The 26,008-nt window shown below is 36.7% G+C and overlaps 1 protein-coding gene across 4 annotated transcripts in view; it reads left to right on the top strand.

Annotated features, from left to right (window-relative positions):
• Positions 1-26,008, top strand: part of STAG2 (stromal antigen 2) — a 71,904-nt gene that overhangs the window by 36,414 nt on the left and 9,482 nt on the right. For all 4 annotated transcript variants that reach the window (XM_032701784.1, XM_032701785.1, XM_032701786.1 and 1 more), the window contains exons 3-25: positions 98-176; positions 1,300-1,461; positions 3,146-3,242; positions 4,562-4,638; positions 6,161-6,365; positions 8,580-8,731; positions 9,976-10,049; positions 10,164-10,287; positions 11,343-11,441; positions 11,539-11,618; positions 12,135-12,242; positions 13,086-13,197; positions 13,805-13,922; positions 14,642-14,745; positions 15,608-15,700; positions 15,896-15,985; positions 17,066-17,269; positions 18,776-18,846; positions 19,128-19,215; positions 19,320-19,400; positions 22,408-22,500; positions 24,386-24,560; positions 24,954-25,093. In XM_032701784.1, coding sequence (XP_032557675.1) covers positions 98-176; positions 1,300-1,461; positions 3,146-3,242; positions 4,562-4,638; positions 6,161-6,365; positions 8,580-8,731; positions 9,976-10,049; positions 10,164-10,287; positions 11,343-11,441; positions 11,539-11,618; positions 12,135-12,242; positions 13,086-13,197; positions 13,805-13,922; positions 14,642-14,745; positions 15,608-15,700; positions 15,896-15,985; positions 17,066-17,269; positions 18,776-18,846; positions 19,128-19,215; positions 19,320-19,400; positions 22,408-22,500; positions 24,386-24,560; positions 24,954-25,093 — 2,626 coding nt within the window. The remainder of the gene's footprint in view (positions 1-97; positions 177-1,299; positions 1,462-3,145; positions 3,243-4,561; positions 4,639-6,160; positions 6,366-8,579; positions 8,732-9,975; positions 10,050-10,163; positions 10,288-11,342; positions 11,442-11,538; positions 11,619-12,134; positions 12,243-13,085; positions 13,198-13,804; positions 13,923-14,641; positions 14,746-15,607; positions 15,701-15,895; positions 15,986-17,065; positions 17,270-18,775; positions 18,847-19,127; positions 19,216-19,319; positions 19,401-22,407; positions 22,501-24,385; positions 24,561-24,953; positions 25,094-26,008) is intronic.

A 26,008-nucleotide genomic window follows, 5' to 3' on the forward strand; every position in this document is an offset into this window, starting at 1 on the left:
TGACTTACTGGGCTGAGAGCGTACTGTGATCTTATGTAGTATATTTAAGAACATTTCTGATGAAATGCGTAAATGGTTTGTCTTTTTATCCTTGCAGGGAGTCTGAAACACACTTCTCTTCTGATACAGACTTTGAGGATATTGAAGGAAAAAACCAAAAACAAGGCAAAGGCAAAGTATGTTCAGTCTTTAGGGATACTGAAACATTTCCACTGTTAAGAAATGAAGAGTGTAATACTTGCTTTGAAGTTGAGCTAGAAATATTTTCTGAGAACACAAGCGTTCTGTGAAGAGAGTTCATATTTGTGTTTGCATGGAAATGCTTCATCTTGACTGTTTCCATGATATTTTCTTAGTGCTATGAAGGCATAAGGGAGGTAGGGAAGAAGAGGATAATCTTTGATTTGATTAGTCCCTCTGCATGTGTTCCATCCTATACATAAATTTGGTTAATACAGTCTCTTCTGGTTGGTGTCATGAATACTGTCTCTTTTAATTTGAAAAGTGAACAGAAACCAGTAACTCAGTTAAAAGGGTTTTTTTAAATAGGTCACAGGCAGGAGGCTACACTGCTGGAGTGGGGAGGTCTAAACCCAGTTACCAGCCCTTCTCTCCTCCCCACCTGCCTCTCACTGGCCTTGCACCCACTACATGTGGCTCCTTCCCTGACAAGGCTATGCTGGGCTCTGACCACCTCACTGGCCACCCCTTGTGCCTGTACCTGGGGAAAGGGCCCAACTATTGAGAATTGGTGATAAGTTTTATAAAATAGTGGTTTAATTTGTGTTTAAAATAATTTTTTCTTCTTTCTGTAAGTCATGCTTGATTTGGGAAATCAAATACAAAGACAGCAGTCTGCTTTTCCTTACCCCCACTTGCCAATGTGTGTTCAAATGAAAAAACCAAAAGTTTAGTGAATTGCAGAGGAGACTTTGTGATGTGTTTAGGGAATTGCCTTAGCTGTTTTCAAGAAAATATGTGTAATCTGTTTTACAGTTTAAACATGAGAAAAATCTATGTTTAGTACACAGTCACTAATCACATTTTTATTTGCTACAAGATTTTAAATGAGGGAAGGAAAAAGTGGAACCTGTACAGTTCTCCCTGGTCTTTGTATCAGTCAAGATCTGCTGTTATTCTGAATTTTTTTTATATATAGAATTAAAATCTGGTTGCTCAAAATCAGAGGCCTTGTGTATATTTGTCATGGTATGGAAAGTGATTTGTTTGGCTTTTTGTTTTCTAATATTACATAAAATCCAGTTAATACTTGGGGTGTGTGTGTGTGTGTGATTGCAGACCTGTAAAAAAGGAAAAAAAGGACCAGCAGAGAAGGGGAAAAGTGGAAACGGAGGAGGGAAACCTGGTGGTCCAAATCGGATGAATGGACATCACCAACAGAATGGTGTGGAAAACATGATGCTGTTTGAGGTAGTTAAAATGGGCAAGAGTGCTATGCAGGTAAGATCTGGGTTATCTCTGTGACTTGAATTATATACAGTTTAAATAGAACAATACTGTCCTCTACATGCAGTGTAATCAAATGAAGCCTAAAGTAATATTTTTCTTAAATTTGTTGGTTTTAGTTGCAGACAAGGATCAAACTAAAGTGGTTTTTCATTGTTAAGGTTTGAATTTGAATGAACTAATTTTTAATTTCTAAATGTTAGGCATGAATGGTAGTGGATCAAGGGTTGGACCTGATGATCTTGGAGGTCCTTTCCAACCCAGCTGATTCTATGAATAATCACATGTATAGTTAAGAAATTCATACTGTGATTCAAAGTAAATTTTCAGTATCCTGAATGAAGAAGTTTATTTTAGATTACATGGCTTTAAAGTCCTTTTTTTGTGACTGTAACTAAATATAAATGTGGTTTAGGCCTACAGCTGTCATAGAACTTAACAAGAAGTCTGTAGTTTGTAGATGCTTCCAGAGCTTAGATTATCTGCAAATAAATAGTTGCTTCTCTTCTCTCACCCAAAGTAAAATCCCAAGCTACAATTTCAGAGCTCCTCTTTAAAATTTCCTGACCCAAATTCTTGCCAATTCCAATGTAGCAATATACATTAGCCAAGTCAGCTTAGAGGAAGTTAAGCTGTGCATTAGGCACTCTCCCCACTGCATTTACTAGCAGGGCTGAAGTCACACTAGTAAGAAATGCAGCACTTTTTTTTTAAACATTCAGTTAACTTTCTGAAGCGTTTACTTGACTGTGAGTCTTCCAGTGGAGAGAGGGTTAAAGCGTGAGCCTGTCAGCCATGAAGCCTTCCTGCTGACTCACTCATGTGACTCCTCGGCTGCCTGGAAGAAAGTCTATCTTTGGGACTGGAAACGTAGAGTTTACAGCTTCTGTGGTACGCAGGCAGAAAGCTGGGTCGCTCTGCAGTGCTCTCGAGGTTTGCAGGCTCCTGCTCTGGGGCTGGGAAGAAGAATCAGTCAATAAAATTGTGGGATTTTATGTTCTTATGACCTCGGCAGTAGACTGTACCATACACATGGATGGTTGCAACATAATTGCATGTAAATTCTGTTTTCTCAAAACCATTATCACAGGTTTCCTATTAATTGGCTTCACATTAAGGTTTGTTAATAAAATGCTCTTGTTCCTCTTTAGGTTAGTGACTACAGAGTCATTACTGTCCATGCAGTGTAGGGCAGTGCTGTTCATCCTGTTTTGGCGAATGTGCGTGGGGCACATTTCATCAAAGGAGCACGTTTTTGAAAGAATACAGGGAGCTGTAGCTGTTGGAACTGAACACCCAAAGAGCAGCTTTAGAGAAGTGTCACTAGCTTGGTGAGGTGGGGTGATTGTAAATAAAATACCCGATTCTGTAAAATATACCGACTATTTTGGCATTCTTCCTCCAAAAAAGTTACAGTAGGAGGATGTGGTGTTCCTGTGCTTTACGTTAAGGTGTCGGTTTTGTACTTGTATATGTATGTTTATAAAGTGAGTTAGTTCTTTATTTTGAGGACTAATATTACAGCAGTAGAGGATTATTCAGACATTTAATTCTATAATCAAAAAAGAGTTCAAGTTACTGAAGTAATGAAGAAGAATCACTTATGGAAAGCAGTTAAATAGCACTGTCTTCAATTTATGAAAGCTGAACAGTGCCTTTTTTATTTGTTTCCTTTCAGTCTGTAGTGGATGACTGGATAGAGTCATACAAACATGACAGAGATATAGCACTTCTTGATCTCATTAACTTCTTTATTCAGTGTTCAGGCTGCAAAGGTAAGATACTGAAATGTTTACTCATCCATTTAAGTAATATTATAGTATGATAATATTTTGCTTTTATACTGCAGATGCTGTAGAAATGCTCCATTCCTGCAGCTAGTTTACATTATCAGGTTCTTGGAGTTAAACTAGGATTTCTGAAGGTGTGAGCAGGAGGTTTAGAGATATTATACTGTAGTTTAAAACGTAGATTAAGCCTTTTGTATTTACAGCAGATAGATTGCAGTACTGGTACTTAACACTTGCTTCATCTTCCTCTGTTCCTGCTATTATTTCAGAAACCATCTCTCTTAAAACACTGATAGTTTAGCTTGTTCAGTCTTGGCATTCTAGATGGGATTTATCTGTTCTTATCATTGAGTGTTTTAAGATTGCTTCATAGCTTTTGTAGACGTGCTCGATTTAAAAGATGCAATGGACAACTTCATGGTAACCTTCATGGTAATAAGGTGGTATTTCTATATTTTGTTTTCTTCTCTTTTTTCTGATTTTTCTTTCCTCATTTCCACATCCTTCATTCTTTTTCCTCTTTCACCTCTTTTTGAAGAGGAGGTAACTTATCCTGCAGCATCACTGAGCTTGATAGAGTAGGACTGGATGTAATTTGTTCTGCTCAAGCGTTTCTCTGTCCTGATAAACTTTTAACATGCGTAAATCTCCAGAAAGCCAGCAGCGTTCCTCAGAGGTTATCCCTGCTTTCAGGAGCAGTGACCTTTTGATTATTGTTACAAGATAAAGCTGCAGAATCTCTTAATGCTTTCTGTGGTGATCCTTGTCATGAATTTTGCAGTAAACTTCGGGAGATCTATGTGGTTTTTATATCATATTTACACTCTAACAATTTGAGGCCAAGACAAATAGAAATTGCATGAAATCACTCTGTTTATTGGAGTGCAGAAGATAATAAGTAGCCATACAGCTGTTCAAAACTGTCTTACACCATCTAAAATCTTGAGTCCTAAAAGGTCACTTCAGATGGTGTAATCTCTTGTTGATAAAGAGCTCTGGCACAAGTATCTTTGACTTCTGAATATGAGTGAATGAGTAAATTCTAGATGTGTGTGTACATGCACATAAACACACTTCTTAAATAGAATAATAAAACCCCATATATACATATATGTGTATGGTGTCAAGGTCTTGTTATACATGGATGCTAAAAGAAAAAAATGTGGAATTTATTTAAAAAATACATCTGTAAACTGTAGGTTAGCTGAAAATCGATCATTTTTGCGTTGTAGCAGGAGTCATGTCATCTGCCACCCACCCACTTTCATATTCCAAGTGCTAACGGTCAAATATCTAAATTGTAGGAGTTGTTACAGCAGAGATGTTCCGACATATGCAGAATTCTGAAATAATCCGAAAAATGACCGAAGAATTTGATGAGGTAATTTAATGAAGTATTGATTACATATTGATATTAGTTTTATTTTTACCTGTCCTAATGTTGCTGGATCACGTTGTTAGAGGTTTGTTTCAAGGAGGAGTTCATCTACAGAAATGACAGGACGTTTATGAATGAAAATATTAAATTGCCTTATTTCACTGAACTTGGAAGACAAGGAAGTAAAGCTCTGCATGTGTGTAACTTGTTTCATTAATGGTTTAAAAAATCAATATCGACTGAATTTTTAAGTAGTGGGAACTCCTACTGCTGTGGGTCTGTGTGGGATGACTCCCCATTCCTGCTGTGTATGTAAGACCTTAAATTCTCTCTTAAAATGGCTGCTAAATTCATTTCTATGCATTCATTAATCTATAAATTGTGGGGTTTTGAATTTGATTATTCTCCAGTTAAAGACTAATGCTTTTCCTTTCATGGGGATTATAACTGTTTTTCCTTTAAATTGTCCCTTTCTGTCCACTGAGTTTTGGGGTAAATGAGATATATTGGGGGTTTTTTGGTGGTGAGTTGTTTTTTTTTTTTGTTTTGGTTTTTTGTTTTGTTTTGGTTTTTTTTTGGTTTTTTTTTTTGGTGGGTTTGAGTGATATTCATTTCACCCTGTGTACCAAAGAACATAAAGGTAGCTTTAAAACCTCCTCCCCAAATTTGTCCAGTACAGAAATAATCCCCCCGCCCCCACATTAAAAAAAATCCTTAACTTTAACTGAGGGGAAAATGTACCCTTTTTAAAAAAAGGATTTTAGTGTTCCTTAGAAATATCTGAATGCAAAAATAGATTTGATTACTCTAAGGCAATATTGCATGAAATTTATAAAGCCACAGCTGGGACTGTTTGCTCATGTTTTTTTTTAATCACTGTCATGCTCACTTTTTCTTGTAACAGAATTCTAATGAACAACTCTGATTTCTAATCCCTTTTCATGGGTCCTTTTTTAATTTTTCAGCCTGTATTGTTGTTCAACCTCTTAAAGAAACTCTTCACAGAAGCGCTGACACAAATAATTTTTTTTTTTTCTCCTTGTCATTTTACCATGATTTGTAAAGGCTCCCAGATCAGGAGAGGAACACACATTAGTTGTATTCAAGGTGTTGTAGTTGGTCATTTTGTGACATCAGGAACTTTCAGTCTGATATGTAAACATCTCTCTCTAAACTTTATTATGGTCCTGGATTGACTGTTCCTAAGCAGCCACCCAGCTGTTCGTGTGATGGTTCTGGTGGAACCTGAAGCAGATTTGTAAGGCTTATGATTTTTATTTTTTTTTCTTCTTTTCTGGGAGTCAGAACAAGAAAGAGAAATTAGTAGTTAAAATGTTGTCTTTGTGCTACAACAAACCTGAACTGCAAAGTGGATGCATATTTATGGAATCACATTCTTCTGATGTATCATTTTTAGCGCCTTGGAGGTTTTGGCATTAAAGTTGTACCCATCTCTTTTTAATCTTTATTTCATGAAATAATTTTTAAGACGTTTGAAAGAGTTTCCTTTTCTGTTTTTTAATAGGATAGCGGAGATTATCCTCTAACTATGGCTGGCCCCCAGTGGAAGAAGTTCAAATCCAGTTTTTGTGAGTTCATTGGAGTGCTCGTCCGACAATGTCAATATAGCATCATATATGATGAGTATATGATGGATACTGTCATTTCACTGCTCACGGGGCTGTCAGACTCACAAGTCAGAGCGTTTCGGCACACGAGCACGCTGGCAGGTCAGTGGATTGGATTTATTTGTGTATTGCCTACATCTCATGTTTTGTGCTGCCCAGGGAAGGATTCTTCTGGTTCAACTTCTTGGTACACGACATTCAACTGAGTTTCATTGTGTGATACAGTTTTCATCTAATGCAACTTGGTTTGGGACAGATTTTCATTGGTTTTTTGTTACTGAAAAGCACAGCATTATTTTAAAGCATTCTTCACCAGCTGTCTGGTACTTAATTTTTATTACCTTTAAGTCCGGTAGAAAAAGTAAATAGAAGGAGACTTTCCGTTGATTCTACGAGTTTGTCTTTGGTCATAAATGAGGCTGTAGGGATCTTTAACCTCAAATGCCAGTTGAGCCTGTTTATGCTCTGCATTAAGTCTAAAGTTGTTGTTTATGTTGGATGCAATTTTTCCTACACATTAAATTGTGCTGCATATTGAGGCTGTGGTACCATGTGAAGTAGCATTTCCAGTCTTTGCATTAGAAATAATTTTAAAGCATGTTTCATCAGTGATACAGGTACTAAGTACCTTTATGGTTTTATGTAATTGACCTTTTCACAGGAATTTCTTTTCCAATCTGTTAAATTATGAAGAAATCCCTTATGAATTAAGTACAGTGTGTTTTAAAGAAATATGTCTTTATATGGACAAAAGATAAGCTTCTTGGATAAGGAAGTCCTAAACTGGCATTGATTCCTGAAGAAGGGTTGTGAATGGCATTGTGTAGCCTCAGCTTACATGAGGTTATTGTAGCAATTTTACTTTGAACAAGGTGAATTTAAGCTGTATGTGAAACTGAATTTTTGCCACACTGGAAGTAGTTCTAGTTACCTTCCCTGGAGATGTCTGGTTTACAGCTGCTTTAGTGCTGACTGTCCTATCAGCTGTTCTGTATCATTGATAACTCTCTTGAGTTTACATGAGCACACTGCACATGCTGTGAGACTCCCACCAACCTGGGCATTTCTTAGGGAGAGAGGAACACATTTACAGATGCTGCTGTATCATCAATTCTGACTATTGTAGCATATGACTAATACAAATTTTAGGTCTTAAAAAGCAAGTTTTTACCCCCTTTTTTAATTTTTGAGTTGTGCTTCAGTAAAAGCTGCAGAAGTTGCCCTGTTGCATGTTAATTTATGTCATACAAAATATTTTTTTCAGCAGTTCTGTTTGCATTTGTTCACATCAGTAGTCAATTCTGTTGATTTTGTGTAATTGCTTGTGTGTTTGATCTGAGTTTACAGTTTGTATTCTTGAAGGTTGTGTTTTATATGGAATAGAAAGCCAACAAAATCCCTGTATCCATATTTACTGTTATTTGTGGTAATTTTGGCTTCTGTGATCAGCTCAGACTTGTTCTTTAATCTTGATTTCCTTGGAGATCACAGTGTGAGATGATATTTCAATATAACTGCTTGTCTTTAAGTCTTGCTCATCAGCTTTATGCTGGTGATACACTCACAAGACTGTTCCATGTTGCTCTGCCAGTGCAAGCCCTTTCATGCCTTGTTACAGAAGTTCACAAGAAAAGCAAGTACACTACTGATCTCCTCCTCATTTCTGGGAGAAGGATATTTGTCTGCACCCTTTTAAAAAGGGTCGCTTTATATGCAAGTTTCTTTTATTTAGAAATAAAAAGACAGCAGAAAACTCATGCAAATGTGTTTCATATATTTTGGTCAGTTCTCTGGCTAATGTGCTTCCTCTGCTAATAAAGGAATCTTTAAAAAAACCTGCCCCTTGTTAAAATTAAATTGAGGAGAAAAGACTGGTGTGATATGGTGGTGTTGGTTGTCTGAGACATTTCCTTTTGAAGAAAGAAACTTGTGTATTTAAGGTTGAATGGTGTCAGTCTTACAGACTGATAATGGAATCCTTTTAATATTTCCTGGGCTGTTTGTAAATCTTACATTTTACCTTCATTATGGGGAGGAATAATCTCAATCAAGAATAATGCTTATAACATTGTAAAATTGACAGAAAAGAACAGAATAAGTATTTATCTATTGTGATGATTAGTCATTATGCAGTGGTTGGTAAAACACTTCTAGAGTTTGTGTACCAAGAAATTTATAGTGAATATATTTTCATAAATACAGAAAGAGTTGGCAGGAGGAGGTGTCAAGATTTTTGTTTATAAATTTTCTTAGATCAGAACCTTTCAAATAATCCTTAATCTTGTCACCTTTTTTTTTTTTTTTTTTTTTTTGTAGCCATGAAGCTGATGACTGCTTTAGTGAATGTGGCATTAAATCTTAGTATTAACATGGACAACACACAGCGACAGTATGAAGCAGAGCGAAATAAAATAATTGGGAAACGAGCTAATGATAGGCTGGAACTCTTACTACAGAAAAGAAAGGAGGTTAGTGCACGTGCTGAGTGTTCATAGCTGACAACTCATAATTAATCTTGGTCTGTAATATGTTTTGGTAGTTGTTAGTCTCTGTTTAATTCTTCAAAGTTGTTCATGTTTAATGTTTAAAAAACTTTGAAAGGTGCTTCTTACTTGTCTGATTTTCTGAGATAAATGTAGACTCTTAAAAATAGTCGTGTCATAGGAAAGTTAGTAAGAGAGACGGCAATTAGTAAAAGCTAATTTTTTGTTGTATTTCTTGACTAGTTTCCTAAACCAAGCTGGAATACATAACAAAATTTGCTATACATTGACTGGTTTTTGGCTTCTAGAGATGATCTCTGGGTTCTTGGAGCAAAGTACTGCTTTTATAATGTCAATATCGATCTCAGCAGAAAGTGTTTAAAGGCTTTAGATAAGGCTTTTTTGATCTACAGAAAGCACTGTCAAAACTGAAAATGCAACCTACTTCTATTTTCTTTCTTTTGTGTAAAAGAGACTTGCTGATTCACTGCTGACAGTGCTGTCTTGTTGAAAGCCCTAATTCATTCAGGTTTCAGTATTTTTTTGGGGGGGAATTGGTGGTTTGTTTTATGTAGGGGCTTCTTGAGGGGTTAGTTTTGTTTTGGATTGGTTTTTTTGTTTTGTTTTGTGGCTGGGGTTGGTTTTTTTTGTTTGTTTTGTTTTGTTTTTTAGACATTAGAAATAATCTTTTCATGATCAAAGGAAACATCTGACCTTTGCTCTTCAATGTTTGTGCTGTTACCTGTTAAGGTTTTTGTTTTCTTGGCAGTTCAGACAAACTTAACAACTTTGTCTTCTGTTTGTCTTGCAAAGATCTTGCATTTTGAGACTGATCCCTTAAACACCTATTCAGTGTAGTTGTGCTAGATGTGTGTACAGGACCAGTCCTCATATGAGTAATACATAGATAAACGAAAAAGGCAGGGATGTTACAAGAAAATTAAATCAAGTTTTCTTATAAATAAACTTAGGACCTTTCAGAAACCTAAGATGTCTTTGTTACACTTGAAGAACAGTTTTGCAGTGATCACAATTAACTAAAGTTTCTGTGCTCTGATAGATACAATTCCTTAAATAATAGTATCTTGTACTGTGAAACAGATTTGTGAGTATTTCAGGAAAGGATTTGTTGGTCGTACTTCAGACGTTTAGTTTGTGTAGCATCAACACTGTCTGATCTGACTGTAAAAGTACTCCTCACTGTTTATGTACTCTGTACACTCTTTCAGCTTCAAGAAAATCAGGATGAAATAGAAAACATGATGAATGCAATATTTAAAGGTGTTTTTGTGCATAGATACCGGTAAGTTTCTCGTAGCAAGTAATTTGTAGCTTCATTAATTTATTTTGGAAGCCAGTGGCAGGTTATTTCTAATTATTGATCTGTTTGAACTTTCTGCCCCACTTCTCTCCACAGAGATGCAATTGCTGAAATCAGAGCCATCTGCATTGAAGAGATTGGAATATGGATGAAGATGTACAGTGACGCCTTTCTCAATGACAGCTACTTAAAATATGTGGGGTGGACTATGCATGATAAGGTGAACTGCACTGGGGAAAAGGAGCAGAGCCAGGAAGCATAACTCTGTGCTTTGGGTTGTTGTCTTGTCAGAATAGGTTCAGATCTCCTAACTGTTTCAATCTGTCACTGCTTTTCTTACCATTCAGAAGCACTGGCATTTCAACATATATATAAACTAGACTTGAATCTTTTGAATGTTTTTAGACAGTAGATATAGATTGTTTTTAAGGAACTGTTATTTGTAAAGAAATAGTCTTTTGTATTTATTTATTACTGATCCAGACTTTTACTTTAGAATACTTATTTAAAATCAGTGCATGTCATATGGAATAATGCAGTCCTGTAGCCTGTTTTGCCAAGTTAAGAAACTTTCTAGCATTCTCCTCCAGCTGTAAAAAGCATGGGAGAGGTCCCCTTTTGTGCTGGTGAGTGCCTCAAGCTGTTACTTCATAACTACCACCTAGAGCTTATTCTCTGCTTGGAGGGGTCAATAGGCATAGTTTACAAATACTCCCTGATTTTGTTGAGTCAGCACATTGTCCCAATCCTTGCATTGGAGACTTCAAGCTGTTGACTGTGAAGTGGCACAAATGAAGGGGTGCTCACTCGTGCTGTGCTCTTTGTGGGTTTGATATAAAAAACCAAGAACCTCTGGCAGTGGGGTGACAGAAACTGCGTGGAGTCAGTTGTCCTAGACTTGGGAAAAGTCATTCTGTATCTGTACCTTAAAACATGTCCTCTGCTTAAGTGCATCTTGTATTTCAGGAGTATTTCTCTCATTATCTACTTACTAATTCTGAAACATATAGCGTTCTACTTAGAAATATCTTGAGCATTTAGAAAGAATGAAACAAGTGTATTTTGACTTAGAGATGCTAACTGCAGTAAGATATTGGGGTTTTGTTTGGCTTTTTTCCTTCATTAGCTTGTTACAAACAGTGATCGTTGGTAGTATAGTGGGACAGCATTTAATATTTGAATTAATTCAGACTGTAAAAGAAACTTATCTTGTATGATGTGAAGATCTGTATCCTATAGTTGACTTTTAATTCAGTTCTTTGTTTTTTATTTTAGCAAGGGGAAGTAAGACTCAAATGCCTAACTGCTTTGCAAGGGCTTTACTATAATAAAGAGCTTAATTCCAAATTGGAACTCTTCACCAGTCGATTCAAGGTTAGTGTAACTTCTTATTTTTAGGTACAGTATTATTATTTTTAAAGTTGGATTACACTTCTTTCCTCTTGAAAAATATTTTCTTTTGTGTTCTTAGGATAGAATTGTGTCTATGACTCTTGACAAAGAATATGATGTTGCAGTCCAAGCAATAAAATTACTCACTCTTGTTTTACAGTAAGTACATGTATATTTTCTTATCTGGCTTACAACAGTTATTGAAACTTAAGAAATGTTTCTAATTCCTGTAGGTTAGACCAGCAGCATGACACTTCAGATCATTTGAAGCCTATAGAAATATCTATGCATCTTACACTCAGACAAATGGGAATTTCAAAAGTAATAGTAATCTGACTAAAATAGTGCTGTTACTTATGTCCCACAGTTAGGTAGATGTGTGGAATTTGGGATTCAGCTGCCATAGTTTGAAGTGATCATGGAATGTTTGAAATGAAGAACATGGAATCTACTGAACATTACACAGTAGTTGAACTTTGGAGCATAACCTTCTAGCAAAGGCTTATACTTGATCAGTATATTTTGTTCAGGAAGACTTTGGATCTAAGACTTTGAGTTTTAGCATGACAAATTGAAGGAAAACGTTTCAATTCTCCTTCATTTTCATCTTCCTCATTAGAGTTCATAGTCTGTTAACTCAGCCTCTTTCTGTCTTTCTTCCCATCCCTACCTCAGGAGTAGTGAAGAAGTTCTGACTGCAGAAGACTGTGAAAATGTCTACCACCTGGTTTATTCAGCTCACCGGCCAGTAGCAGTTGCTGCAGGGGAATTTCTTTACAAAAAGTAAGATGGAGAAATTATAGTTAACAACTTCTTCCTGTAGAATTTCGTGTGTGCGTTAACACTGTGATTCTCATTAGTTTTAATTAGGAAAAGGAAAAAACTGAATAATAAAATGGCCTTAAGAGAGAAGAGAGAATGTAACATGACTGTAGTTTCTGAACTGTTATAGTTTTTCTGAATGGAAATAGAGAGCAGTTTTGAAGGCTGCGCTTGAAAAGTTTGTACCTTCAGGGAATGTAATAAAATGTTCATCTGTCTTTTCCTTTCCCATTCTTCCTGTGAAGCGTCTTAAAATACTCATGTGGTTTGGTGCCTAAACTTGGGCTTGCATCATAACGAGTGTTCTCCCATTTGTGGTTCCTCCCTTGTGCCCCCCTCTCCCCATTGGCTCATTTGATCATTTCAGAAAATATTTTCCTGTTTAAAAAAAAAATAAATTCCAACATATTTCAGGTGTGTAGGAGAACAAAATAGACTTTTCATCTAATACTTTTCAGACCTTCTTCCGGTATTTCTTTGCTGCATTAAAGTCTCATATGGGGAGATTCAGAAAACATAGTTTGCTAAAGAGGAGTGTAGGACCTCAAGCACCTCCAATTATCACTGATGTTTGTAAAGCATTTTGTTATAATTGTACATTCCACTGGAAACAGTCAGCGAAATATCCACTCAGCATATATGAAATTGTTCAAATGATACTTGTCCCAAATTACTTCCTTTCAAAATAGAATGTGGAGCTGAGCAACAAAGTATTAAGTGTGTAAAAAACCAGTATCTTGATGTGAATTGACTGTGGCAAAGGCAATGAAGAAGAAACTTGTCAAGAAATAATTTTTCTTTTAGGCTTTTCAGCCGCAGAGATGCTGAAGATGATGGAATACTTAAAAGGAGAGGAAGACAAAGTCCGAATGCTAATCTTGTGAAGACATTAGTGTTTTTCTTTTTGGAAAGTGAAGTAAGTTGGGTTCCAGGGATATCCTTGTTTTTGTGGTGTCTGTGGTTTTTGTGTTGTTATTGTGGTTCATTTTAATTTTTTTAAATTTCATTTTCTTGTTTTTCCTCTTCCCCACTCATTGATTAATAACCATGAATCTGTCTGGGTTTTCCTGTTATTTGAACAACCTGGGAGTTAAAAGACTGTTTTGTGTGGTTGTTTTTATTTGAAGGATCTGTCAGTACAGAGTTGAGACAGGTTGTGAGTTCTACTCTGACAAATATTCTGTCATTCTACATGCCGATGTATAGATGCAAAGAAATTGTGATTTAGGAGATTTAAAAGGGGGTTGGTGGTGAAACAGAACAAAACAACCCCACAACCACAATCCTTACCCACCTATCTCACAAGTTCTGACAGATGCTGTAGCCCTGCTCTTTGTAGCAATTGGTCTGGATTCATCTTTTAAAGTTAATTGGGGAAGAAAGTGTTCTCTTTAACCAGAGAGCTCACAAAACTTGCTTTGTGCTTTTGCCATGGGCGGGAACCAAGTGCAAGAAATACCCTGTATTATAGCTCTGTAATGAACTTGATTGCTGATCAAATACTTAATCTGTTTTCATTTTAGTTGCATGAACATGCTGCTTATCTTGTGGACAGCATGTGGGACTGTGCAACAGACCTCTTGAAGGACTGGGAATGTATGAACAGTCTTCTGCTGGAGGAGCCTCTCAATGGAGAAGAACGTAAGAGATTTTTCTAGGTCTTTGTTTATGTTCCTGTGCAGTTTCTGTTACTCCTGATGTATAAGGAAATAAGATGTTCACATTTATGAGTCTTCATATATTCTCTGTGTTTCCATGACTATGAGGAATCCATCAGTAATACCAATTGTAAAATGTAGGGAAGAATAGAAAGAGATCACTTCTGGTATGGGAGTGAGACAGAAGAATAATGGTGGGAAGAAAAGAGAAGGAATAAGCATGCAGAGTCCCACTGCCTTGTTGTTCCACAAGTTCAGGCTGCACTTTCGACGTCAGAGAAACTAAGTTGCTTGTGAAACTGGTTCATTTTTTGAGTGTTACAACTACCATATAGAGAAATACTGTAATTTCTTTAATGACAGTAAACCCAAACAAAACCCCTGGCATAATTTTGTAATTCATAGGTCCTAGTAAATGGACCTCTGAAAAAAATGAAAAGAAACTAAAATGATTATAAAACTTGGTGTCTGTTTCATCCTGTCCTGTGACTTATCCAGGGATATTCTCTCTATTTTAAATATTACCTGCTGTTGTTTTATAAGGTACTTACTTTCTCTATCCGTTCTGCCATCCCCACCTCTGGAAATGAGCTGTTGGCCTAAATCTCTGTCTGTCTTCCTTTAAAAAGAACAAACATATTTTGATCCTTGTGGAAGATGAAAAATCAAGCTGTGTGTTAACATCTGTTTCTTAAATTTCAGCTTTAACGGATAGACAGGAAAGTGCACTGATCGAAATAATGCTCTGTACAATTCGGCAAGCGGCTGAATGTCATCCTCCTGTGGGAAGAGGAACAGGAAAAAGGGTAGGAAGCAAAAAGCTACTCATCTAGAGATGTGGGAATGGCTCTGTGGGGACATTGTGGGAAGAAGGAAAAGGTTGTAGGCTGTTGCTGTGAAGGGATTGAGTTTGGAAGTTCAACTTTGGTCTCCACAGCCTCCAGTATCCAACTGCCCTGACTAGTTCACTTTTTCTGGACTTTGGCATTTGCTTAATGCTGTTTGAACTGCTGCATTTGTTTGTACTATTGAAGGTAATATAAAATTGATTTTCAAAGCAGTATTACTTGGAAAGGAAGACAAAAATCAATGTTTGGAAAAAGTTAAAACTATTTTCAGTGAGCAAGAGCAAAATGAGGGAGAGGAAAATACACTCCATAGTGTCTTGGAAGGAGGAGAGTCCACTAGTTGGCTTTTTTATGACTCTGTAGAGTTTAGGGAGCCCTCTTTTACGGAGGCATTAAACAGGGAAGAGAACTGCTCTCAAGACTGGTGCTTTTTTTGGTGAGGAACCCATTTAGGTACAGATTGAAACCTTGTATGAAGATTAGATTGGCATATGAATTGGGTAAATAGCATTAAAAAGAAGGGTTTGCTGTTCTTTCGTTATCATTCCAGTTGCAGGAAAGGTAGATCCTTCATTCTAGATTATCACTTCTGTTTTCACTATAATCTTAATCATAGCATGAGGTCTAACTTTGAATTGCATTTTTGAATGCTGAATTTTTTTTCTTTTTTTTTGAAATTGCATGCCCCCCTCTCTTGCTTTTCATTGATATTTTACAGTGATATTAGAGGTCTGTGTACCTAATCATGATTTCATTGATGATAATGAAACTTTGCTCCAGAACTTTTAGCTGTAAAATCCTCACAATACCAATATTTTAGGTGCTGACAGCAAAGGAAAAGAAAACCCAACTGGATGACAGGACAAAAATTACTGAACTTTTTGCAGTGGCACTCCCTCAGTTGCTAGCAAAGGTGGGTTTAATTCCATTTCTTGCTGATGGACTGTTGCTGAAATGTTTACAAGTGTAGTTTCTGTAATTAATGGTATGGCTTGCCACAAGTATTATTTTTTTTCTTACTAGTCTTTATTAATATTTGCTCGTTCTGTAATGAATTATTTTGTCCAAGACTTTTTCAACTAAACTCCTTTCCTTGCCAATTTTACAGTATTCTGTAGATGCAGAAAAAGTCACCAACTTACTGCAGTTGCCACAGTACTTTGATTTGGAAATTTATACAACAGGACGATTAGAAAAGGTAAGGTAACATTCAGTAACACTTAAGACAAAAGGAAAAATCCCAGAATTTAGACTTAGTCACTGGAATTTCTGTCACCATTCTAGATGCGGTTTTTTTTGTAAATGAGACTTTATTTATTGTAACCTTTATTGAGAATGAGATTTGGACTTCAGAGCTGTGACTGGCTCCTGTTCTTAGAGATACTGAAAGTTTGAGTTTTCTAAGGCCTGTCTGGCAGGTTTTAATGGAAAATCTTGCCAGTTAGATGGACTTTATTTGAGAACAGGTATTGTTGGGTTATGGTCATGTTTGGGGTATGCTACCTGGCAGATAAAAGTTTGTAGAAATAGCTTAGTAAGTTATTTCTTTTCCTGATCACTGAAACTAGTAAACCACCATCTCCATTGGGTGAAAAAGGGGAAAACTACCATATCCCAAATTATGTAGTTACTGCTTTCATTATAAGTGCTGTGATGATGAAGTTGGTGAAGCTCTTCTCATCTCTCTTTTCTCCTCCTCAGATGTGCTATTGCATTGTGAAGCACTTGGAAATCATTAGAGTCAAAAAGTGATAAACTGTGTAGTTGACAGCATAGCCAGCAGTGATGGAGCAGTAGAGAGCAGCTCAGGTTGAGGGGAGGCCCATAAGAACGGCTGAAGTTGGCTCCAGTGCCAACACTAGAATGCTGTGAAACTAAATCTTCAGTTATACAGCTTTTAAGACCATGTATAAATGTTTGTGTGAGTAGGAGGTAAATTCTTCTGTATTGTTCAGTTGTCAGTGGAAATTCAAATTAGATAAAACCATGCAGACACTTGCAAATTTTTAATGACTTTTTAAAATGCTGTGAATCTTGGGTCTTTGACAAACTCCTACTTATTTTTTGATAAGTAGACTTTTAATTTCTCAGAAGCTTCACTGCCTTACTTTCAATTTCTCAGAAGCTTCACTGGCTTTCTGTGTTTTGTGTTCTGTATCATAGTTAGAAAAGTAATAAATTGAATTTACCTTTTAAAATTACTTAAGGTTTATTAAAAGTCTTGTGTGTGTATATATATGACTACATATTTTTTTCCTATGGCTCGTCTTCCTTGTAGCATTTGGATGCCTTACTGCGACAAATCCGGGATATTGTGGAGAAACACACAGATATAGATGTTTTGGAAGCCTGTTCAAAAACGTACCACGCTCTCTGTAATGAAGAATTCACAATCTTTAACAGGGTTGACATTGCAAGAAGTCAGTTAATAGATGAATTGGCAGACAAGTTTAATCGACTTCTTGAGGACTTCCTGCAAGAGGTATTTTAATGTGCAAGATCAACTTTTCCTGCCCTTGTAAATGTTTCCAGTATGTTTTTCTGCCTTCCTCTGTGAGTCAGTGAGTTAGGGATGGGAGCTTCCCTCTGACTTCCAAAACTGTTAAGTCATGTGCAATAACACAATTGTATCATTGCTGTGATTATGTGAACACAGGCTATTCTTGTATATTAGGGCAGTAGTCTTATGTTTCATGTCCTTTTGACAAATGTCTTTTGGAAATGTGAGATAAGTTTCAGATGAACAGTGAAATTACATAAACTTTTTATTCTTAGGTTTTGAGGCTTATGTTTTTTAGAGTTGTAGTATTGTATTTCCACTAGGATTCTCCTCAGATGTACTACTGTTGCTAGTCTTGCCTGTGATTGCATGTTGCTGTTGTTAAATATCAAAATCTCTAGAAAACACTCCCCCTCCCTTCCTGAATGCAAGCAGATGCAGTTAGTAGCTTAAAAATAACTGTTCCCACACTGTACTGATCTGAAAAGTGAGAATTTTCTGTTGGAGTATTTAACTTCGCTATGTGGGATCTCTGACATTCAGACAAAACTTGTTTCTCCTCCTCATTGGTGGTAAGGAGCATAGGAAGTGTCTTTTTGACAACTTCATTCTCCACACTTCTTAGGTGTACGTAGTTTATCAGGCTCTGCTCCTTTTCTTCTCTTACTCTTTGTCCTGAACTAGGACTCCACTCTAGAAACCCTAGACAAGAATTGTTATCCTTTTTTTTCCCTTTGTGAGGAAAAGAAAGAATGAGTGTAAAGCAAGGAAATGAGATGTCAGTTGACTTGAAAAAAAAAAAGGCAAATACTCTGGTGGAAGTGTTGAAATCCATAGTTCTTTGACAAGGTTGTGCAACTACAGAATAGTAAAACTTGCATTATCTCTGCTCAACTGAGGAGGAGTTTCTTGACCTCAGATAGTTTATCCTGTGTATGAATAGATACTTTTTGGACCCTTTCCTTTTTACTCCTTTTCTTTCACTAAATGCAAGTTTGTCAGAACTTGTGGGAAGATTAGAAAAAACCACTTCTCTTACCTCTGTCAAAGACCTTTTTCTGTGATTAAAGTAAGATTGAAGTACTGACCTGTGGCCCATCTAGTCCAGTGTCTTTTGTCTGACAGTGGCCTCTGCTGGATTCTTCAGAGAAAATAGAAGCACCTACATTATACATTGTATTCTGCTATCCTAGGCTTCCCTTTTTTCCCCCATCTCCCTTCCCCCTCCCCTCTTTCTCCTTCTGCTGCTGTTTTATAAAATCAGAGAACCGTTTAGATTGGAAAAGACCTTTTATGATCATTGAGTCCATCTCTAGACCTGAACTGATGCCTTATCTCTCTAACTCTTCTGAAAGCAAATATGACATTGATAAATAATTTAGAATCAGGTCCCCGCCCCATCATGCCCTCCAGTTTGTGTTTGGTTTTAGTAAGCTCCCCAGTTTGCTTAGAATGTTTGAGATATCTCACTGTGTGATTATTAAATAGGGGGAGGAACCTGATGAAGATGATGCATATCAAGTCTTGTCAACACTGAAGAGAATCACTGCTTTTCACAAGTAAGTTCTGCACGCACCTGTTGGGGTTTGTGGTGTAGGGCATTGGTTTTGTTTGTTTTTAATTTGATCTCTCTTTTCAGTGCAACTTCATGGGGGTTTTTTGCTTTGCTTTTTTTTTGTGTGTGTTGGTGGTGGTTGGGAGGGAGGTATTTATGACTGGAGTCTTTATTCCACTAATTTATTTTTTTTTTAGGCCAGTTAAACTTTTAGTAGTTGTTAACCTCAAATTGCCGAAATGGTATTAGTTAAATTACATTTTGCTTCATTTCTGATGCTTCCAGTGCTCATGACCTATCAAGATGGGACTTGTTTGGCTGCAACTACAAGTTATTGAAAACTGGCATTGAAAATGGAGACATGCCAGAACAGGTCTGTAGTTAAAATGTGTTCTTCAGGCACAACAACAAATAGCTTTTGTTGCTGTCTTTTTTTTGGCCTTTGTCATCTAATGCATTTTCCCCTTTTGATTTCAGATTGTTATTCATGCACTGCAGTGTACTCATTATGTAATCCTTTGGCAGCTAGCAAAAGTTACTGAAAGCAGTTCCACAAAGGTATGCCTTGTTCCTGTTTTATTAGTAAATAAACATTTGTACATAGCTGCAGTGTCATCAAGTGAGAGCTGTGCTGGAATTAAGACTAAGAATTTTCTTTACAGTGGTATCTGCCTAATTCTGCTTTTCTAATAAGTTCATCCAGATTCATAGTTTTAGCAGTTAAATGCTTGACTTACAAACCTGGTGTTTACCTCAGTTGTTATGTTTATATTATTAGAATGACAACATTATGTTTAATTTGACAGAATTTTAAAGTATTTGTAAATAAATATGATATCAGGCATAATAACAATGCTAAGGAGGGGTAGACTGCAAATTATAAAACACAGTGTGGTCAGTTTTACTACTCTCTAGTAGCGAGTTTGAATTTGTTTACAAACTGAACTACCTGTGACAAGTCAGTGAGATCTAAGAATTTGCACACTGTCAAAGTATTCTTATTGGTTAGTATGTTGCAATTCCACTTTGCTCTTCATCAGTCTTTTAAATATGTTGTTAAATAAAGGCACAAGAAGATGAAGTTAAATTTGAGATTTTCTGAGGGAGTGATGAGAGGGCCTGTTCTGGTTCTATGTATAGTAATCTTGAAGGGCAAAGCTCTTGCAAATGTCATCTTTCTAATTTCACTTCTTGAAAAATCTTGGAGGAAGGATTAAGGTTTCCTGTATCCACTGGGCAGCATTGCTTGAAGGGGTGATCAGGTGGTTGGCTGTGTGAACTGCCTCATGAAAGAAAAGTTTTTTGAAAGGCTAGATGGTTTAGGGTGGAGTTTGTAAGTGATGAAACATTTTGATGATTTCTTTAAATTTGAAAAAAACCCGCTATAATCAAACATACTGGAAGCTCTCCACAGTCCTGAAAAAAGAGTGCTCTTTTACTGGAAATTTATGCTGGATTTGCACTTTGTTATTAGAGTTACTGTTAACCCATCTTTCTTTATGTCAGAGGGGAGATAAGTGAATTCTTCAAGTTTTTTAAACACTTTGATTGCCATACTTGTAATTAGTGTACATGACTGCCACAGTTTACCAGGGAGATAACAGAGAACTCATGGCATTAATAATATAAGATTAATTAATAATCCATTTTAATGTGAGGATGTATACATTTTTTCTTTTAAAATTATTTTCTTTTTAGGGTGTGGTAGTTGGAGCTCCTGGTAGATGCAGGAGTGGAAAATCATGCTCTGTAACTAATGATTTTATAACAGAGAACACCTGTGCCAGATTATGGTGGTTTCCCCCTATCATGTTGAGACTTCATTAGTCCAGTGAGTTATTACAGTCTGAAGGTGTGTTAACTACTTGTGAACTTGAACACTGGCTGGCTAGTTTACCCATCTGTGTTTTAATGGCTTTACACATTTCCAGCCCCAAATATCAGATACGAAGTGGAGACGGATTGTTGAGAAGCATTTACCTGTGTGAAAGATTTGGAGGCTTTGTTAGCTTATTCTTTTCAGGGTAAACAGTCTTGAGGTTTTTGTAATAGTGATTAAAGCTTTATCACAAGCCTGATGGCAGAAACTGAGTGAAATACTGACAGTACAGTTTAGAAATAAAGATTAACTTAGCCGTTTTGCAGTAAAATGTAATTTTCAGTACTTTCCCCAGGAATGAAAATAATTTATTTGAAAACTTGTCCTTTATTAAGACTTTTTTCTACTTCTACATAATAAATTTTTGTAAATTAAAGCTTTTAGGTTTAATTTCTGAACTACAACTATTTTGTTTTATTTAACTGCTTGACAGCTGCCAAATATATCAGGTACCTACAGAAGTGTCATTGACTTCTGACAGTGGAATATAACAGCAAAAAGTAGACAGAGAACCAGAAGTGACAGAAATGTACTGTGCCTAAAGATTTGCTTGGTTGATTGGTTTATTTGTTTTTTTGGTTGGTTGGTTTGGGGTTTTTTGTTCTCTGACAATATTAGGTGTTAACTGTGTGCTGTTGTGAACAGGTTGACTAAGTATGGGAATTAGCTTCATAATATAGGCTGCTAAATTAAAGGCTACATAAATAGTTCAATTTTAATAGAAATGTAAATAAATAATTCTGTATGAAAGAAAGAAAATAGTCCCATGTGTAATTCTCTTAACAACAGTGTAGTAATCTGAGACAAAAGTTTTTATGTAGGAAAGGTGTTCTAAAATAATTTTATACTTAGGTTCCTGTCAAGAAGCAGCTGTTGCTTTTGTGATTCCTGTTGAGATTAAATCATATGTTGTACCTGCTTTCTTGAAGGAAGAGCCTTGTTTCAGTTTAGATTGCAGGGAGAGTTCTTAAACTTCTTTCAGGGGTAGCTCATCTTTCTTTGGGCTGATGCTGGTTACACAGCTGGTGTTTTGTATTATCACTTCCCCAGTTCTACAGGGCCTAGAATCTTCACGTGATTGAGTAACACCAACTGTGTCACACATGTGGGTGGGACTTCTTCCAGTTTGATACTTTATTTGCTCAGAAATGTGCTTTTTGGGAAGTTTTGTTTTCCAATGAATGAGGGAAGAAAACACCAACTCTCATCTGATATTCTACTTTATCCCCAAGCAGCGAGTTAAGAAAATAATACCATGTAGCCTGGTCTTTTTTAGTTATAAGCAGCTGCCTAAAATCTGTCCTCTAGGTTGAAAATACAGATATTTTAAAGAGAAAATGCTTTATGCTCTGGAATGTTTTTTGGGTGGGGGCAGGTGTTTGGTTTTTTTAGGTTTGATTTTGAGGGCTTTTTGTTACTACTTTTTTAATAAATAACTTTGTGGTTTTCATCCCAACTTCCATTTTGTTTTGCACCACACAGGATGACCAAAGTGAGGAAATTGCTGCTTGCTTTTTGTTTTTTTTTTTTTTTTTTTTGTAATAGTGATTTTTGAATAATGCACTGGACTTGAATGTTACCACTACACAGGAGGTCTGTGGTGGAATACTCTGTGAAAGTTCATGTACCGAATGTGACTATAAAATCAAAAAGTTAAACTGTTACATGAAATCGTTCTCTTTGAAGGAGGATCTTCTACGTCTGAAGAAGCAGATGAGAGTGTTCTGTCAAATCTGTCAACACTACCTGACCAATGTAAACACTGCTGTTAAGGAACAGGTTAGTGACTGTTGTTTATACTGGTAGTCTTCTAATATACTTTTAAAGCAATTTTTAGTATTTTTGTGGGAATGTGGTGTGTCCTGCATGTTCAGGCTGAACACCCTTGGAGTGTGAATACACACTGTACTTGTATGCTTGCCCTCCTCAGGTAATGTTGATTCTTTCTAGTAATTTTAGGCAGCAAAAACTTTTATTCCAAAGGGCTTTTTCTTTCTTTTAATAATGACTGTGCAGGTGCACTGTAGAAACCTTCTGGTTTCTAAGTTCAGGTGAAAGAGTTCCATTTCAAATCTCTTGCTTACCGTGTGCTCATGCCCACACATCTCCTGTGGAGCTGACTGTGGGTTCATAGGCTCAAAACTGGAAGAGCTAAGGACAGCAATTTGAGAGAAGTTGTTTTTTTAGTGCTGTCTTTGAATGCTTTTACATTCCCACATTTTTACAGTTATCCACTGAAGAACCACTAAAACTCCCTCCCTCCCTCCCTCTGTCTCAGAAATGCTGGCATGAAGTTTTTGGGGGTTGTTCTGTATTTTTTTTGTCCTGTTTCAAAAAGAATTGAGACATCGTATTGGGAAACACTTGTTCGGAGGATAACAGGGTCAAAGGAAAAGGTTAAATACTGAGTCTCTTCCAGTCTGTAGTCAAATAGTTCTTTGGTCATTTCACTCAGGAGTTTGAGGTCCCAGAGAACAGGTTACTGATAGCAGGGTTAATTCTAAGTAATTGCCTCTAACAATCTTGAGAATGCTAAGATGAAAAAAAAAAAAAGGGCAGTATCTCTCTGTAGGGGAAGGACCAAATTATCTTCTAGGTAGACGGTTTAATTAAACAAATGGAAAACCAGGAGCCTCTTTGCTTCTAAAGATAATAATAACCTGGTTGAAGTTGAAAATCAGGTCCACTGAGTCACACAATTGCAGCTTTTGAAACTCTTGCTAGAACAAGAACATCACTGAAACTTAATAGACGTGTTCTGTGTCAAAGAACTATCTGGTATAAGAGTCACAAGGTGTAGGGTGTGAAAGTCCAAGTAACAAAAATTACTGAGGCTATGAGTAGGTCTCTTTAAAAAACTATATAACTCTCAGTCTGGTGAATGCTCTAGAAACTAGAACTACCCAGTTACACAGGGTACCTGTCACACAGGGTACAGTAGCCTTGGTTCCACTTTTCTTCTCTAATGTCATGAAGGGACAGAAGGGACTTAAGAGGAGCAGGAAATTGTGACCAGGAAATTCGCAATATTCACTTTGAGGGGTTAGAGAACAGATCTGTTCATGGAAGTACTTGAGAGATTAGAGTTGCCTTGGTCTGTTTAGTTTGAAGACTGTCAGTCTGTGTCAGGTACTGAGACATTTGAACTTTCCAGGAAGGTGGAGTACAGATATTTAAGTCTGACATCAGATACACAAGTTAGCCAGCAAAACAAAGAGGTGGTTGGACTTCTGGAAGTAAGACATTATGATTTAAAGGGGTTGAATGACCTCAGCTATTAGATGTTCTACAAATGTGATCAAAACAATTTTAAAAAAAGAAAGCAAAAAGGAGACTGTTATGGTTGGTGTCCCTAGTGACCTAATGTAGTATCCATCAGGCAGAATTCTGGAGTTTCAGGCTCCTCATGTTTTAATCTCGCAATGTTTTCATATTTAGTTGGCTTCGTCTGTGCAGTATTTTTATTTGGAGACCCAGTCCTGACACAGGAACCTGCTGCAAGAAGCTGTGCACATTTTGACTTCCAGGAGGCCTCTGTAGTTGTTCAGAACTTCACTGGCCTGTGTACACTGGTGGGCTCTAAGTATTTTGCCAGGTGCAAATGCATTATTCTAAATAAAATCGACTTTCCAAGCAAGTATTTACTAAGGTTTCTTTCTAACAGGCTTTCACAATTCTGTGTGATGTGTTGATGATCTTCAGTCATCAGATTATGACAGGAGGACGTGACATGTTGGAACCACTTGTTTACACTCCTGATTCTTCACTGCAGTCTGAACTACTCAGTTTTATTTTAGATCATGTCTTCATTGATCAGGATGACGATAATAATAGTGCAGGTTTGTACAAAACTTATGTTCCCTTTACATTATTAACCTTCTAATATATATTTACCTGTGCGTTTCTGGGTTTTGGTGGGATTTTGTGGTGTTTTGGTGTGGTGTTTTTTTTGTAGCTGAGGGTTGTGCATGGGCACAGGGGTAGGGGTAGGTTTGGCTTTTAAATGTCGGCAGCTGATCAAAGCATTTGCTGGTTTGGGAACATGTGGGGTAATCACAGTAAAGGTTTGGTTTAATAGGCACAGTGATATCAGGGAAGAGACTTGACAGTGGACGATGAAGTGCACTGCCACCAGAATTGAGATCTGATTTTCTGAATCCTGACCACTAGCCATATCACTTTTATCTATAAATGCTTAAATATGACATTTGTCATGTTCTGAACTCTTCCAGATGGACAGCAGGATGATGAAGCAAGCAAAATTGAAGCATTGCACAAAAGAAGAAATCTACTTGCAGCTTTCTGTAAGCTCATTGTATATACAGTGGTGGAAATGAACACAGCTGCAGACATTTTCAAGCAATATATGAAGGTAAATCTGAAGCTTAGTGATCATTAGTAAAACTACTAGAATATGGTAGCTTTGGATTTTAAAACTATTATTTAATTTTTACCTTACAAGATAACTGATTCAAAATGTGAAGAATTCAAAACTCCAGAGTGTAGGCCTTTAAAAGTTCTCTTTCTGTATGCAGGGGTAAAAATGACTGAGATAAGTTTCACAGTTCCAGTGTGTGGGTGGTAGGGAGGGAGGAAAGAAACTTGCTCATTATTTTTTATGTTGTTTTTAATAGATTTATTTTCTTATCCTGATTGATGGTATATTTTTAAATCAGTTATTAGTTTAGCAGGCCTTTTGAGAGTCTTCTCCCAAAGATCCTCTCTAATGTCTAGCTTCATCAAATAATTTCAGTTTAAACTTTGTAGAAGAGAAACAAGTTTTGAGTCCCACTCTCCCCATGTTACCTTTATATCTGTTTCAGTCTTTCTTAAATATAAAAACCCCTTTTGGCTCCTGGGATTCACAGCTGCGCAATGGTATGAGTTCTCATTCTGTGAACATGATAAAGCTCTGCTCCTTGGTGATTACCTTAAAAAATTTAAAATTTGGGCAGCCTTATCTGTCTGAGTGCCCTACATATATTTTGAATCTCTAAATAACTAATTGGGTCTTTATTAAACCTGAAATACTTAAAGAACTGAACAGGCAGCTGTTTTCATTGGAAAAATTTCAGCTGTGATGCTGTCTGTAGGTGCCTCCTTTCAGCAGAGAAAATAGAAAACTCCCCACCAGAGTTACAGGAGGTACTAAAAAGATTAGAATCTAATCTTGTACCCTGAAGGGGTGAACACGTGTCATTAACAAATGTGTCATGGCCTTGAAGATAAATAGGTCATTCTACCTCTAAATAATACGAACAACAAGAATGAAAAGAAATGTTCAGTA

The sequence above is a fragment of the Chiroxiphia lanceolata genome, chromosome 14 (assembly GCF_009829145.1).
Source record: "Chiroxiphia lanceolata isolate bChiLan1 chromosome 14, bChiLan1.pri, whole genome shotgun sequence".
NCBI classification, from domain to species: Eukaryota; Metazoa; Chordata; class Aves; order Passeriformes; family Pipridae; genus Chiroxiphia; species Chiroxiphia lanceolata.